Source organism: Sycon ciliatum, chromosome 1, assembly GCF_964019385.1.
Source record: "Sycon ciliatum chromosome 1, ocSycCili1.1, whole genome shotgun sequence".
Classification (NCBI taxonomy): Eukaryota; Metazoa; Porifera; class Calcarea; order Leucosolenida; family Sycettidae; genus Sycon; species Sycon ciliatum.
Genome location: NC_088643.1, coordinates 18,183,775 through 18,198,907, shown reverse-complemented (window position 1 = coordinate 18,198,907; position 15,133 = coordinate 18,183,775). Strand labels below are relative to the sequence as shown.

Here is a 15,133-nt window from a genome sequence, read left to right as displayed (position 1 = left end):
ACCAACTTCGTCGGAGCCGCCTACGAGATGAAGAAGCTTCTGAAGGCAATGGAGGGAGATGTGCAGCGTCGAGCAGCGGACAAAGGCATCAAGTGGTCATTTAACCCGCCGGCTGCTCCACACTTTGGTGGCGTACACGAGGCACTAGTGAAATCTGCAAAGCGTGCCATCTTCGCCATCCTAGCAGGTGCGGAAGTGAATGATGAAGAATTGGCGACTGCAATCACCGGCGCAGAGGCGTTACTGAATTCACGACCACTTACCTACCAGTCAGCAGATGCCAGAGATTTGCTGCCGTTGACGCCCAATCATTTCCTTTACGGACACCAGGGCCAGCCATTCGTACCAAAGGGCACCGACATTGTGCCGCACAGCCACCGTTATCGCTGGCGAGTTGTCCAGAGTTTGGTCCTACAAGTATGGAAGCGTTGGATGACCAAGCTATTGCCACTTCTCCACACTCGTGCAAAGTGGCGGCAGCCGCAACCAGACATCGCTGTGAACGATGTTGTGCTGGTTGTCAACACAGGAACACCCAGAGGTAAATGGAAGCTGGGACGTGTGGAGGAGGTCTACCCTGGCGTTGATGGACGGGTCCGAGTCGCGAAGGTCAAAGTTGGTGACACATCGTTGGTCCGTCCCATCGCTCAGATGTGCAAGCTTAGCTCGGAATAACGGTCAGAAGAGTGTATGATGAACATGTCCAGTAGCAAAGCTGAGAGTAATTAAATAGCGTCTGAGTGACTGCAAGTGGGTGCGTATAACATCGCATTGCTTTGCCTACGTGACATTATCGGATAGTTTTAACATTATGCACATGTATGCATAGGGTGAATATTATTCTGGAGACTGCGCACTACAGCTGCTGTCATCACTATGTTTTTAGTATCCGGTGTGAGGCACCGTAAATGGCTATATTGTAGCGTTTCACTATGTTTCATCATTATTGCGAGTGCATGTGTTAGTGGCTGATTAATCTACGTTCAATCAGGGTAGGGGAGAATGTTCAGAAGATCCCGAGGTCTGAACCAACGACTATATGTCACATGCATGGTTGTGCTGTACTGCTACGCATCTGCTTCTATTATGCTTGTATTCATGGTAGCATTGACTGTAGACCTGAGCCGTCACGTGCATGCTTCTGTCTCGCGAGTTCCCGGATGCATGCACCGGAGCTTGCGCCGCGCTGTGTTGCACTGCTTTTGTTTAGTTCCTGGTTGTTGGACTTTTAGTAGTGTTTTAGACTAGCTGGTGTGAACAGTTGCTTTTCGGAGTTCATGTAGAAAGTTCAAGGTTATTGTTTCTTCGAATCGCTTTCCGTTGTGCACGAATGTGGAATGTGTCACTGTGTGAGTGTGCGTTCCCTTTAGTGAGCTTTTCTTAGTAACACTGCCTGCAGCCGAAGTTTGAGTTGCCGCCCCGGGATCAAGGGACACATTCAAGGCGGCGGCAGAAGACACTGACGGTGCAACGTCGAAGACAACAGACTCCGAGTGGGGAGGTATTGGAGTTCTGGGCGGTTGAAGACGAACAGGCTTTCGCCGCACACGCACATTACGTCCTGCATCCGAAGGTTGAGCTGCCACTGTGGCCGATGGCGTCTTTTGTCTGGTCGAGAAACGAGCCATCATGAGAATATACCGGTAATACTCAACTACTCAAACTATAATCTCTGGCCGCTGAAGACACGTAGTCTGATGGGACTGAGCTAAGAGAGAACAAGGAAAGCGAATACTAAGGACGGCAAGACGGCAGCGAATCGGCAGAACTAGGACTGACACTCTGAAGCAGGACGGAGGCAAACTCAAATCAGAATTTGGAAGCTGACTGAAGGCAAGGACTTATGTTAAAACTGCGCAAAAAATTAAACATGGCTGCTAAAAAAAAAGTAAATTATCGTATCCGTTCCCGAAGGGAACTCACGACGGCCGCTAACACCCGATAAACCGATTGGCTGCTAAAGGGTACCAGTTAAGTGTGTGTGTAAATGTGTGCGCATGTGTGTGTGTGTGTGTGTGTGTGTGTGTGTGTGTGTGCGCGCGCGCGCATGTGTGTGTGTGTATGCGCGTGTGTCAATGCGCAATCACAGGCCACCATCACTCATTCGGAGAGGCTTAGCGGCAACAGCATTGCATTCGGCTGGACATCACCATCTAATGGCACGACTCTGCCAGCCAACCTCCATGTTGTGTAAGGATTCAGTCTAGTTAACAGATTATTGAGTTTAACGGAAAAGAAGACACTGAAGACAAATCAGCATACGAAGCACAGAAGCCACTGGTAAATCGGATGAGGCCTTTTGCACCGTCACTCTTCGTAATACAGACTATAGGTATATTTTTCATAATGCAATCAATGCCCTGATGATGCTCAATGGGCGAAATATTGGCAATGTTATTTATTTATCTATTTGGTGCAGCTGAGAGCCTGTTGCCAGAATGGCGGTATTTCCAAGTGCAAGAAATACGCTGCAATGGAGTTTGGGAATTCTGAAGAAAAGCAATATATGAGCAGCAGAAAAAATCCTTATATCCAGCTTTCTAGGTGGTCAAAATAGTGCCACGAATTGCAACTCGGAGAACGCAAGTGGCGCCAGATAGTACCGTAGAACATGTCCTTTTATGTGTATTAATTTAAAAATTTCGGTATAAAGAAGGGACCCCGTGGGTTTCAGGTGTAACGTAGAATTGAACGACTGGCATTCCCCTCACATACAGTACCTTTTGTGATTGTATCTAATTTAGGTGACTGATTTCTTTGCCGAAACCACCGAAAATTTGACATACACGGAAAAACACGATTTGCAGTATGGTGTATGGTGCGCTGCTACTAATTGTCATCAACTGCCACATTAGTATAGCGAACTGCCATAATTGGACACTCGGATGTTGAGCCAATAATACATTTAGAAAGGAAAGTGTTGTGTCGGACCTCACAGACACACAAACAGTTCATAGAGTAGTGACGGACAAAAGACCATGTTGTTATGACGCATGCTCAGTATGATAGAGAAAAGAGGAGTCATCATATTATGAAGTATGACGTATACATAGCAATCCTCCCCCACAAAGCGGAGGTATATGGAGCAACACAGCAAGCAGAAATATGTACAAAGGCATGCAATCAATATTTGCTGACACTGGGACAGTGCTCATAACAGAATGCATTATAGAAAATAAATTATGCGGACAAACATGCACATGTGCCCAGAGCACTGTCTAGATTAATGTAATTGTCATGCACAGCGAATAGACTATGCAGAGACCGGTACAAGGAAATACATGCACATGCGAATAGAATGATCTCAAAAGTCCAGAATCAGTATTCACAAACCAGGCCATAATCCACATTACAAAAAGTGTTCGGTATCAGTCACGACTGGTCAGCACATGTACTGTACACTTAGCCATTACGATAACGCAACGGTTTACCAACATTTCGACGGGGCTGTGTACGCTCAGGCTGTTTCGGCAAACTATGAGGAGCCGGCGCAGCCGACAGATCGGGCGTTATAGGTGCCTGAGTACAAGGTGCTGTTGACTGAGCCGGTGTTTCATCCGGCGGCGTAGATGTCACAGCTGGTGGTACCGACATAGGCGGAGTCGGCACAGACGATGAATCCACCACTTCAGCTGGAGGTTGCAGACTGGGAATCATTGCACCCGGGATGGAACGAGGCCGTAATTGATTCCGATGGCGTTTCCACACCACTTCGTCAACCTGAATACGGTAATTCATGGGGCTGACAATACTGAGAACGACGCCTGGTACCCACTTCGACCCATAATTGCTGAAATTCAGTGCATAGACAGCATCACCAACACTATACTCGGGAGTATTCGAGCAATTCTGTTGAAATGAACGCACTTGCTGATCCAAAGCGGCTGCAGTAGTCGGATGTAGTAGATCGTACCTTGTTCGTGGCTGACGATTCATTAGTAGAGTTGCAGGTGACTTGCCACTCACCGTAGGTGTAGTGCGATGAGTGAGTAAGAACCGGTACAAGGCAGAGGACAAATCAGTCTCTGATGTCAGGAGCTTGACTTTAGATTTGAAATGTCCCACATAGCGTTCGGCCAAACCGTTAGTGGCAGGATGCCCAGGTGCCGTTAGCGTATGCACGATGCCATTACTGGATAAGAATGACTTGAATTCTGCGCTCGTGAATTGGCTGCCATTATCTGTGACCACATGCTCCGGCAAGCCAAAAATAGCAAAATTAGAACGTAACATTGTAATTACACCCTGAGTAGTTGCAGATTTCATTGGTACGACATCAATATATTTGGAATACGAGTCCACCAATACAAGGAACATAGTACCCAGAAATGGACCCGCAAAATCCAAGTGTAGACGTTTCCATGGCCCAGCTGGCCAGGACCAAGAACCGTGGTCCTTTGCTGGCTTCTTGGCATTCTCCTGGCAAAGCCTGCATAATTTCACGGTATTCTCAATGTGACTATCCAGACCAGGCCACCATACATATTGCCTAGCCATTCTCTTCATACGCACAATTCCGGTGTGCTCTGAGTGTAAATCCTGCAATAGAAGGTGTTGTAAGGAATTCGGAATAACCACACGAGAATCCCATATCAGTACACCATTTTGTACAGTAAGCTCAAATCGCCGTGAGTAGTAAGGTTGCAATTTGGTATCAACATTAACAGGCCACCCAAATTTTACGTATTGCATAACCTGAGTAAGAGTAGGATCCTTTCTAGTTTCCGTAGCTACTGTATCTGCAGTGAGAATATTCTCCGTTTCAAAGTGTAGGATTTCCTCCGTAACACTCTCCTCAACTGATGGTACATTCATGGTTGGTTTACGTGACAAGTAATCAGCGAAAATGTTCTCTTTTCCCTTGACAAATTCAAGCCGGTAATCGTAAGCGGATAACACCAAACGCCATTTCTTTAAACGGGTTGATGTAAGCGTAGGCACTGCATTGTGTGGATCAAATAGTGAGAGCAACGGCTTATGATCCGTTCTGAGTGTGAACGATTTGCCCAATAGGTATTGTCGAAACTTATTCGCACCAAAAACCAAAGCAAGAGCCTCACGTTCGATTTGTGAGTAATTCTTTTCCGGAGCGGTAAGAACCCGGGAAGCATAGGCTACAGGACGCAAGAAACCATCCTCATCCTCTTGTAGCAACACAGCGCCCAGTCCGAAACCTGAGGCATCGACTTGTAAAACCACATTCTTGGTCATGGAGAAATGACTGAGCATTGCATCGGTACTCATAGCATTGCGTATCTGTTCAAATGCCTGTTGTTCTGTGGGACCCCAGTTCCATTTAGTATCCCGTTTTAACAGAGTATAGAGTGGTGCCATTTGCTCAGCAAAATGTGGAATAAATCGCCGTAGATAGTTAGCAGACCCAATGAAAGATTGCAATTCCGCTACGTCTTTGGGTGGTTTCGCGCTTTTCAATGCATCGATCCGTTCATCTGTAGGTTGTACACCACGCGCTGATATTTTGTGACCCAAGTAGACCACAACATCCGACATGAATTCAATTTTGCTGTGTTTCAATTTCATGCCAGCGTCCTCAAGTCGTTGTAAGACTCGCCGCAAATTCTGTGCGTGTTCCTCATCCGTCTTCCCAGTGACAAGGATGTCATCGATATACACGACGCAACCCGGAAGACCCGCTAGTAAATTTTCCATGGTTCGTTGGAAAATTGAAACTGCTGAATTTACTCCGAACGGTAATCTAGTAAATTCGTACAAACCACGGTGTGTGTTGATAGTAGTATAGACTCGGGATTCTGGTGATAGCTCTAGCTGATGGTATGCTTGGGAGAGATCCAGTTTAGTGAACCTTTCACCCCCACATAGCTTGGTAAGCATTTCGTCTAGTGTTGGCAGTGGGTGGTGATCCATTTTGGAGCATTTGTTGATGGTAACGGAGTAATCACCACATACCCGGATGGAGCCATCAGGTTTTCTCACAGGCACTGTAGGAGCTGCCCAGTCTGAGTGCGTAACTTTCTGAATAACACCGTCCCGTTCGAGCTTGTCAAGAGAAGCCTCATACTGTTCCCGAATATGAAAAGGTACCGAACGAGGTTTGCAAAACCTTGGCTTCCCATCATCCACATGCAAGTGTATCTGAACGCCATTCATTTTTCCCAATGTCGAGTGATCGAATAGTGCAGGGAACTCTTTCTGAAATTGGTCAGTACCCAGGGTACGATGGACCTTCTCGGCTAACATTTGTTTCCAGGGAAGAGTGAACACGTTAAGTAAATCACGACCCAGTAAGGAGGGACCCTCAGTTGCAACAACGCGTACAGTAACAGATTCAGTTTTCCCGTTAATCGTGACAGGTACTGGAAATTCCCCAATGCATTTAATTTCGGCACCAGAAAATCCTCTGAGAATGACTGTAGATTTCTGCAATGTATTCAAATCGCCATTGCACTGTTGAAAATCTTTCTCTGTGAGTATCGTTACACCACTGCCTGTGTCGACCTCCATTTCTACAGTCACACCATTAATTTCCACAGGTACGTACAGAGGTGCATTCGATTTAGTAGTACTAGTAGCATTCACACATTCAGTATATACATGGTACATAGGAACGCTCTCACCATCATCAGAACTGATCGTCTCCTGGAGTTGATGACAATCTTGCTGGCGTTTCTTGGACAGACACACCCGCTCCAGATGGCCAGTCTTGTGGCAGTGTCGGCAGCGAGTGTCTTTGTGCTGACACGCAGTGGCCAAATGGCTGGCGGCACCACAACGATAACATGCCTTAGACTTAGTAGTGGGTGTTTTGGACTTGGACTTTGACTGAAATTTGTGCTTGTCCGACGAGTGCCTCGTCCGCAACTCGTGCACTCCGTCATCTTGGACTTGGTCCCTGGCGCTCCCACTGGCCTGTAGAGTACGAGCAAACAGACCTGCCGTCTCCTCCGTCAACGCCAGTTGAAATACGTTCTGAAATGACTTTACGTCGTCGTCCGGCTTTGACAAAATAAATTTGCGTGTGTCTAGATCGCGCAGCCCAGCCACAAACTGATCACAAAGAGCTCTGTCCAAATGATCGCCGAACTTGCACTCTACAGCACAGCGCTGGAGTTTATGAGAATAATCAGTAACACTCTCCGAGGGCCCTTGAACACATTGACGGAACTTGTGTGTCGCCGTCGTCCGTGAGGTTTTCACCTTGTAATGTACTTTCAGCTTGTCAACGATCTCGGAGTACTTGAAATCCGTCGGGTTTTTTGGCAAGCACAGGGTCTTCAACGTCGAGTAAACAGTCTTCGACAGTAGAGAAATAAGGTAAGCCGTCATGCGCTTGTCAGCTTTCACCTTATCCGCGTTTGACGCACTGGACGCCAATTGTCCAATTTCATTGGCAATGAAAAAAAAATTTAGTCTTTCCTGGTATTCCTCAAAGTCTCCGCCGTCGAACGGCTCTATCGTGGCCTTTGCCATGATGCAGAAATAGCACAGCTACAGGTAAGTAGCTAAATACACAGTAAGGTAAAACGACCAAAACAAATTCATCCCAACTTCGTCGCCATTGTTGTGTCGGACCTCACAGACACACAAACAGTTCATAGAGTAGTGACGGACAAAAGACCATGTTGTTATGACGCATGCTCAGTATGATAGAGAAAAGAGGAGTCATCATATTATGAAGTATGACGTATACATAGCAGAAAGGGACATATGGATACAAGCTAAGAGTAACTATCCACCACTGTTACTTGACACTATATATGGTCATGTTACAGTGGTGGACAGTTACTCTCAATTCGTATCCATATCTCCCTTTCCCCCTAAACTACCATACTATTATAATATTATGTATTATGTGTTGTGTCCATTTTGGCATCTCTGCAGATGCACCGTTGTGCATATGATGCCTACTTTTTGGGTCCAGATCCCATCAACGAATTTCAGCGCCCCCGCTAGTCCCTCGGTGAGTTGAACACGACTCTGCATGTGTGCGAGTGTGAGTGTGCGTGCGCATGTGCGTGGGTGCGTGCGATTATACTCACATCAGGGAGCCGTGGCATCTAGCGAGACCACATCACATGGCGAGCGGAACATGAAACATTGTGGGTTTCGTTCCCCAACTACCTGTTCTAGTCGTCCTGGGGGGGGGGGGCAAATTATACTAGAAGTAGAAGAGGTAGAAACTTGTTCGTTTTCTTGAAGTGATTAGTTCGTTTGTCTCCCACAAAAAAGAGTTTCACAGGTTCACGTACAGGGCGGGTCGAGAATCGTCTTTCCGCTTCCGTGGGACGCCACCACCCCATGATCAGGCGTCAGAAATCCGTTCAATTAACTGGTTTTGGCAACTTTGTTGTGTTATGAGAATATTCAGGGTGACCACGAACTCTGTTTTTGTAGGAAACTGGTGGAGGTTGTGACACAATTTCTTTGACTTTCCGTAATCTGCACACATACACACACACATATACACGTGGCTTCTTAGACAGCAGCAAGTTCCTCTGTCACCGTGCCGTATAACACCAGTGCAACAGCTGCAACAACAGCTGCAACAACAGCCACAACATACACTGGAACAACAGCCGTACCAGCCACAACCAGCACGGCCGCCGCTTCCCGAGTCACCACCATCAATGGTAAGACAACATCACTAGTAGAGTTGAATGCACGAGCGTTCTAGGCCATAGTAATCCGTAACTGCCAGCTGTATTGTGCCGTCCAAAGCAGGCAGTCCGTATTGTTTTACGAGCAAGTTTATCAGTTTGAGCGAGTTTTCGGAGGAAAAGAGCCCGAGCTAAATGTTCTGCGCCTTGACTTCATGTACATTCATATAATTACATGTACATGTACATTCATATATGTGACATGTACATTCATATATGTGACATGTACATTCATATATGTGACATGTACATTCATATATGTGACATGTACATTCATATATGTGACATGTACATTCATATATGTGACATGTACATTCATACATGTACATTCATATATATACATGTACATTCATATACACACAACAACAAGGTTGTCAGTTTCATAATACTAAAAGCTTTTCACCCATTTTCATCAGTAGTTACATGGGAATGAGCAAGAACGAAAACGAAGCCAGACATTCATATACATGTACATGTATACTGTCAGGCAAAGGGAACAGCCACAAACCCACTAACAAGGAGTCACGATGACTGGCATATTCAAAGGCATGGTACCTGCATGTAGCTAGAACACGTCTCCAAATGCGCAAACAAACTGAAATCAAGTTCCTACCTGGCAGGTTGAAGTTAAAATGAAAGTTTCAAAACTCGGATGTAAGGTTGACACTGTGATGATGAGAGCAAGCACTGGACAGTTCTGTCAAGCTACGATCATGTGAGATCTGTTATGAAAATGCACACAAATGGGGTTTCGTGAAAATGGAATTCCGAGAAGGTGCGTGAAGCAGTGTTTTCAGATGTAGGGTTCCACATCAGGTCAGCCTGGATTTACGACATCTACTGTATTTTACCGGTTTCTAACTTGAACCTTAATGATCTAAAAAAACTTGGAAAGGGGTAGGAAGAAGCTTGCTTGGCTGCTGAGTTGCTTGGTTGCTGTTTGGTCTGGAGCTGGCTGGGGCTGCTGTTGTATCTTCAGGTTGGCTGAGTTGGCAGTGTCCTGCCATTGGATGAAGTCCTGGTCCAGGTCTGGTCTAATCCTTAGCGCTAGGGCTGGCGCTGGATCACGCGCTGGAGTGGAGTGCTCGCGCCTCTGTTCACACTGCTGGCTTGTCTCTACGACGCTGTTTTCGAGACTTGCTGCGGCCGTGTCTGCGGTAATCTGGTGCAGGATGAGCCTGGGTGACGTCGTAGACTTGGCCATTCTCACTTTCGAGGAACTGCGAGGTTTAGCTCGGCGGTATAGCATTGATGGCCTGGACAATATGGCTCGCGCGGAGGTGGTTGGGAAACTTCGCGAGGCTGGTGTGGGTGTGCTACACTCATCAGCTGCTGGGGTCGTTGAGCGTTTGGATGAGATGATACGGATTGTCGCTAGCATCAGTGACGAGTTGGCAGCGCTGAGAGACGACCGGGGGCGGGAGATAAAGGCTGCAGAGGAGAAGGGAGTCCCCTTACTAGAGGTTGAAGTTCCACCGCTTGCTGCTGACAGCGTCGGGACGTACAGTGCGGCAGTACAGTCGTCACCATGGCCACAGGTACATGATCGGGACAACGTACGGGGACGCCCCAGTACGAGTCGCACTACGCGATATCAAAGTCACCCAGGCACTCAGGTCACGTCACATGTCACAGTACCCACGTCAACGACACGATCCACAGCACACTCCTCCGGATCTAAGACTGCCGTCACATCCTACTATCAGCGCCCACCAAAACAATCAACAACCCTACGAGCGGCATCCAGAACAAAATGCAAAGCCCTTTATGTGGGAAACGTCCACCCTGGATGTTCTGCGGAGAGCATTGAGAAGTGGTGTAGCGACAGGGGAGTATCCGTAATAAAATGCTCAGTTTCGGAAACGAAGTACTTCGGACTGGCTTTTGCCCACGTGGTTCTTGCGGAATCCGACTTTGAACGATCTATGTCTGCCGACTTTTGGCCAGAAACCCTGCGTGTACGAGAATGGCGATTCGCATTTGACCGCATTGCTACCTCCTACAACTAACTATGACTTCACCCACTCTCTCTCAGCCACCACCTTTTTGCCCCACTGTGGAACCCATGCAGCATGATGTTACAGTCTACTCGCGATAAGTCACGCACTTTTAAGTCACGCACTCGCGATAAGTCACGCACTTTTTCATCCAGGACACCCACCTCAAGATTTTTTTATTTTTCGGGATTTTGTGGATTTCGTGGATTTCGTGAATATTTGCGAATGATGTGGTTTTCAATGATGGAGCTTGAATACTGTAAAGGTAAGAATATAATTATTATGTGCATATTGTATGAGAGCCTTCACCCTCAGGATCACCCACGACAATCCAAGTTTGTCAGTCACAAACTTCTCCCTTCGAAGCAAAATATACTTCACTAGCCGCTCCTCAATTTTCCCGAGCTGGGAACTTCTGTTGCGGACTCCCTGTGGACCAGACGGATTAGCATCGGCGAGTTTGCCAGCTTCAGCATCCCTCAGCCAGCCGCGGAACATCGCCTCCAGAACATTGTTCAACTTCGCAAATTTTCGAGCGGAGGTTTTTCCACTCTCACGATAGAGACGAACCAAACGCAGTCGATCAGCCACTGTTCGCTGTTCTTTCGTTTTCTTATGAGAAGGCATCGTCAAGCAAAGGGAAACGAAGTGTTTACACGACTGAAACAGAAGTGCGTCTTGTCAAATCCCTACCAAAACGGCAAAAGTAACGGAACGTCGTTACTTTTCTTTCTCGATCATGCCTTCATATCGATCAACGGATCATGGCTTCACGCTGTGGTAGATCTACGTCTCGTGTACAGCAGTGTACAGTGTCAGTCAGTGTAGACTACAGACAGTGTAGGTCTACCGTGCGCATGCAGCTCAGTACAGTGCTTGTACGCGTGTTCAGCACACATGTCCATATGCAGAAGAAAAAATGACGGCTGTACATATGCATGACGTGGTGTATAATGTAAGTCGCGCACTCTCGGTAAGTCGCGCATTTTCTATTCCAGGACACTGTGCGTGACTTATCGCGAGTAGACTGTATAAGTAACCTTGTCTTCCCCAACACTACTGGAACACTGAATCCACTGGCTCGTCCCTTTTATCCTCCCATCCATACTGGCCTTACCATCCTTTCCCTCAACTGCCGCTCAGTGGTCAACAAAGTAGCGGAACTCACTGTTATGTGCAACCTCCGAGTTATGGGCATTGAAGTCACCGGTGAGGAGTAGTGTGGATTCAGATAGATTAATTGACAGAAGGCAGTCTTCCAGACCATCAGAATAGGCCTGGATATCCGCCAGGGTACCACCAGGAGGTCGGTAGGTGGCGCAGACTATGAGTGGACGTTGGGGTGAGTTGGCTGTGCGAAGCTCAAGCCAGATGGCCTCCAAGCCCGGTTGCTGAAGATTCGCCAGAGGCTTCACCGATGTAAAGTAGATGTTGCACATAACAGTGAGTTCCGCTATAGTGCCTTGAAACTGCCTTCAGGTGCTTCGGATTAGAGCAACTGGTCAACTTCCCTACGCACTGGAGCCCAAGTGGCCGGTCATCTTGCTTGGACCTCATCGTCACAAATTCACCCCAACAGTTCCTCTCCGTTGATTCAGCCGCTCCACTGGGTAGCTCTGACCACGTGCAGCTCATCTGTCGAGTCCGTCTCCCTGCCACGTCCAAAAATCCAACCCTACACCATCACTTCCTCCCAACATCTACCCCTACACCCCCAGGTTACAATTTCAAGTTGGTGCCATGTTGCGTATGGGATGACCTGAATGCTGAACTTGCTGATGTCCACTGGAAATGTCACCTCCGCAGCTCGCACGTGGATGACGCTCTTTCGTCTTTCCACTCTATTCTTAGCAGGTCCATGGAGAAGCACCTTGGGTACTTCTCCCGGCGTCCACTCTCTCCCTCCTCCCCCTCATGCCGACGTTTAGGTCAGCCACCTTGGGTTGATGCCCCCCTCCGTGCCGCCATTAAGGCAAAGCACGATTTCTACAGTGTGTGTAAGAAATACCCAACCCAGCTTAACATGCATGTATATCGATCTCAACGGAACTTGGTGAAGAGTCTGACTCGATCGAAATACCGGGGATACATTCGGTCTGTACAAGCTACGCTGCAGGACAAAAACCGCCCATCACTGTTTCAGTTCGTGAACAAATTAAAAAATCATAAAGTATCTCGTGACATCCCGACACTCACCATTAGTTCTACGCAGCAGGCTACTACCTCTTCAGCTAAAGCCACTGCATTGAACTCTCAGTTCGCCTCAGTGGCCGTGCCTGATGACCCTTCTCTACCCATTCCCCCCATTGCCGAGGAGTCGGGTGAGGTTGACCGTCTCACATCTGTCTTTACTACGACTGCTGCCATTCGACGTTACATTCGAAAGCTCCCGTCTGACAAGGCTCCGGGCCCAGACGGCATCACTAATCTGGTATTAAAGTCCCTTGCGCCCTCAATAGCATACCCCTTATGTCTGATTTTCAACCTATCATTCCACACTGGTCGTTTTCCCTCTGCATGGAAAACAGCTAATGTTATACCGATCTACAAGAAAGGGTCCCGCCACGAAGCATCAAACTACCGTCCGATATCTCTACTGTCCTGTGTTTCCAAACTCTGTGAGCGCGTTTTCTACGACCAATTGTACTGTCATGTCTCGTCACGTTTGAGTTCAGCTCAGTCCGGATTTCGCAGAGGCGATTCTACCACCCTCCAGCTGACGCGCCTGGTGCAATTAGTGTGTCGACATCGGGATGCTGGAGATCTAGTCGGGACCTGTTTTTTCGATCTTGCCAAGGCCTTCGATACCGTCTGGCACCGGGGGCTTTTGGCCAAGCTTCATGGATCATTTACTGTAGACGGCAATCCCCTGCTATGGCTGACATCTTACCTAACTGGGCGAACGCAGTACGTCACGGTACATGGGACGTCCTCGGCCGACACAACAGTACTATCCGGAGTTCCCCAGGGTTCCATCCTCAGCCCCCTTTTTTTATTTTATACGTCAATGATCTGCCCGCAGCTGCCCCGGGCACATCACTGTTCGCAGACGACACAACGCTCCTACGGGCATCTCCTAACATCACTGGCCTGATGAGTAACCTAGCTAACGGGATTCAAAGAGTTATTTCCTGGATGTCGTCTTGGCGGTTATCGCCCAATCTGTCTAAAACTAAAATCATACTCTTTCCTTTTCAGCCCGATGTTCCGCCCCTCCTCCATCTCACTTTCCCCCAGCCTATAGACATAGTCTCCAGCCATAAGCATCTTGGCATTTTCATTGACTCTAATCTTTCATGGGAACCCCACATCGATTACATATGTAAACGATCAAGTTCATCTTTAGGAATTCTCTCTTCTCACTGTTACCATCTCCCAATCTCTTGTAAACTCCTCTTTTACTCAGCTTACTTACGCCCCATTTTTGATTATGCAGATACTGCTTGGGCTGGAATTTCCACAACCCGTGCTGCCAAGCTCGAGATTCAACACAAAAAAGTTCTCAAAATCCTCCTTCGAAAACCCCGCATGCTTCCATCTTCCACCCTTTATGCCCTTGCTGACACTTCCCCTTTGTCTAAGAGACGTAATTCACATCTTGTTACCCTTATCCATTCTCTCAAACTCAATCTGTGTCCACCTCACCTCCACTGTTTCAACTGGTTCTCTTCCCGTAGCACGAGAAACTCCCTTTCCTTTCCGAAACCTAAGTCCTCCTTTCTACTTCACTCTCCCTTTTTTATTGCGTACTCTGCGTGGCTGGCACTTCCCCAAGAAGCTAAGGACCTTTCTTCCCTCCGCCTTTTTAAGAGCCTTGTCGCGCCTTGATTTTGATTTTGTGTTTCTGATTTGGTTGCAATCACTGCTTATCCATGCCGGTTCCTTTTTCTTCTCCTCCTCTTCTCCCTGCCTTGCCGTGGTTGGCTAACACCCTCTCTCTTTGTATTGGCCGGTGTTCTCACTGTGCCATGAGATGCTGTAATAAAAAAATAAAAAAATAAATAAAATAAATAGTCAACTGACAATGGGAGTACAACCGCCATTGACCTGGGAACTGGAGGCCTCAAGTATGTGGGGAGAGAGAAGGGGGGAGGGGTTCGACCCAGAATTGGCAAGATCTGGTAGGTGGCACTGAATGGCGATTTTATGCAATAGCCTGCCCCTGGGCTCTAAACTGAGGACGAGAAGCTACATAATTACTAAAGGGGAAGTTTAGCCTAAAATCAAATTTCCATCGGTTGTAGTCTTCGGGGTGCTGAGTCGAATGGTCTTGGTCCGAGGAAGCTGAGACGTTCCCTTCCTACTTTATTCCCAATCGAACTCGCACTTCCACTTCCACCGGAACTGGGTGACTGCGCCCTACTAGATGGGGATTTGCATGCAAAATGTCACTAAAAGCGCCATTTCGTTCTTATAAAAGCACGGAAGACGCGATTGGCCCATATGTTGTAGTCTTTTGGACGCTGAGTCGACTAGTTTTGGTCCGAGAAAGCTGCTAAG

At 47.5% G+C, this 15,133-nt stretch overlaps 1 protein-coding gene and 1 pseudogene across 1 annotated transcript in view; one reads left to right on the top strand and one right to left on the bottom strand.

Annotated features, from left to right (window-relative positions):
• Nucleotides 1-15,133, top strand: part of LOC135816131 (putative defense protein 3) — a 64,954-nt gene that overhangs the window by 46,322 nt on the left and 3,499 nt on the right. The window contains exons 4-6 of the mRNA XM_065329514.1: nucleotides 2,090-2,190; nucleotides 7,861-7,939; nucleotides 8,459-8,609. Of these exons, the coding sequence (XP_065185586.1) occupies nucleotides 2,090-2,190; nucleotides 7,861-7,939; nucleotides 8,459-8,609 (331 nt within the window). The remainder of the gene's footprint in view (nucleotides 1-2,089; nucleotides 2,191-7,860; nucleotides 7,940-8,458; nucleotides 8,610-15,133) is intronic.
• Nucleotides 9,514-15,133, bottom strand: part of LOC135806706 (myb-like protein AA) — an 8,168-nt pseudogene continuing 2,548 nt past the window's right edge.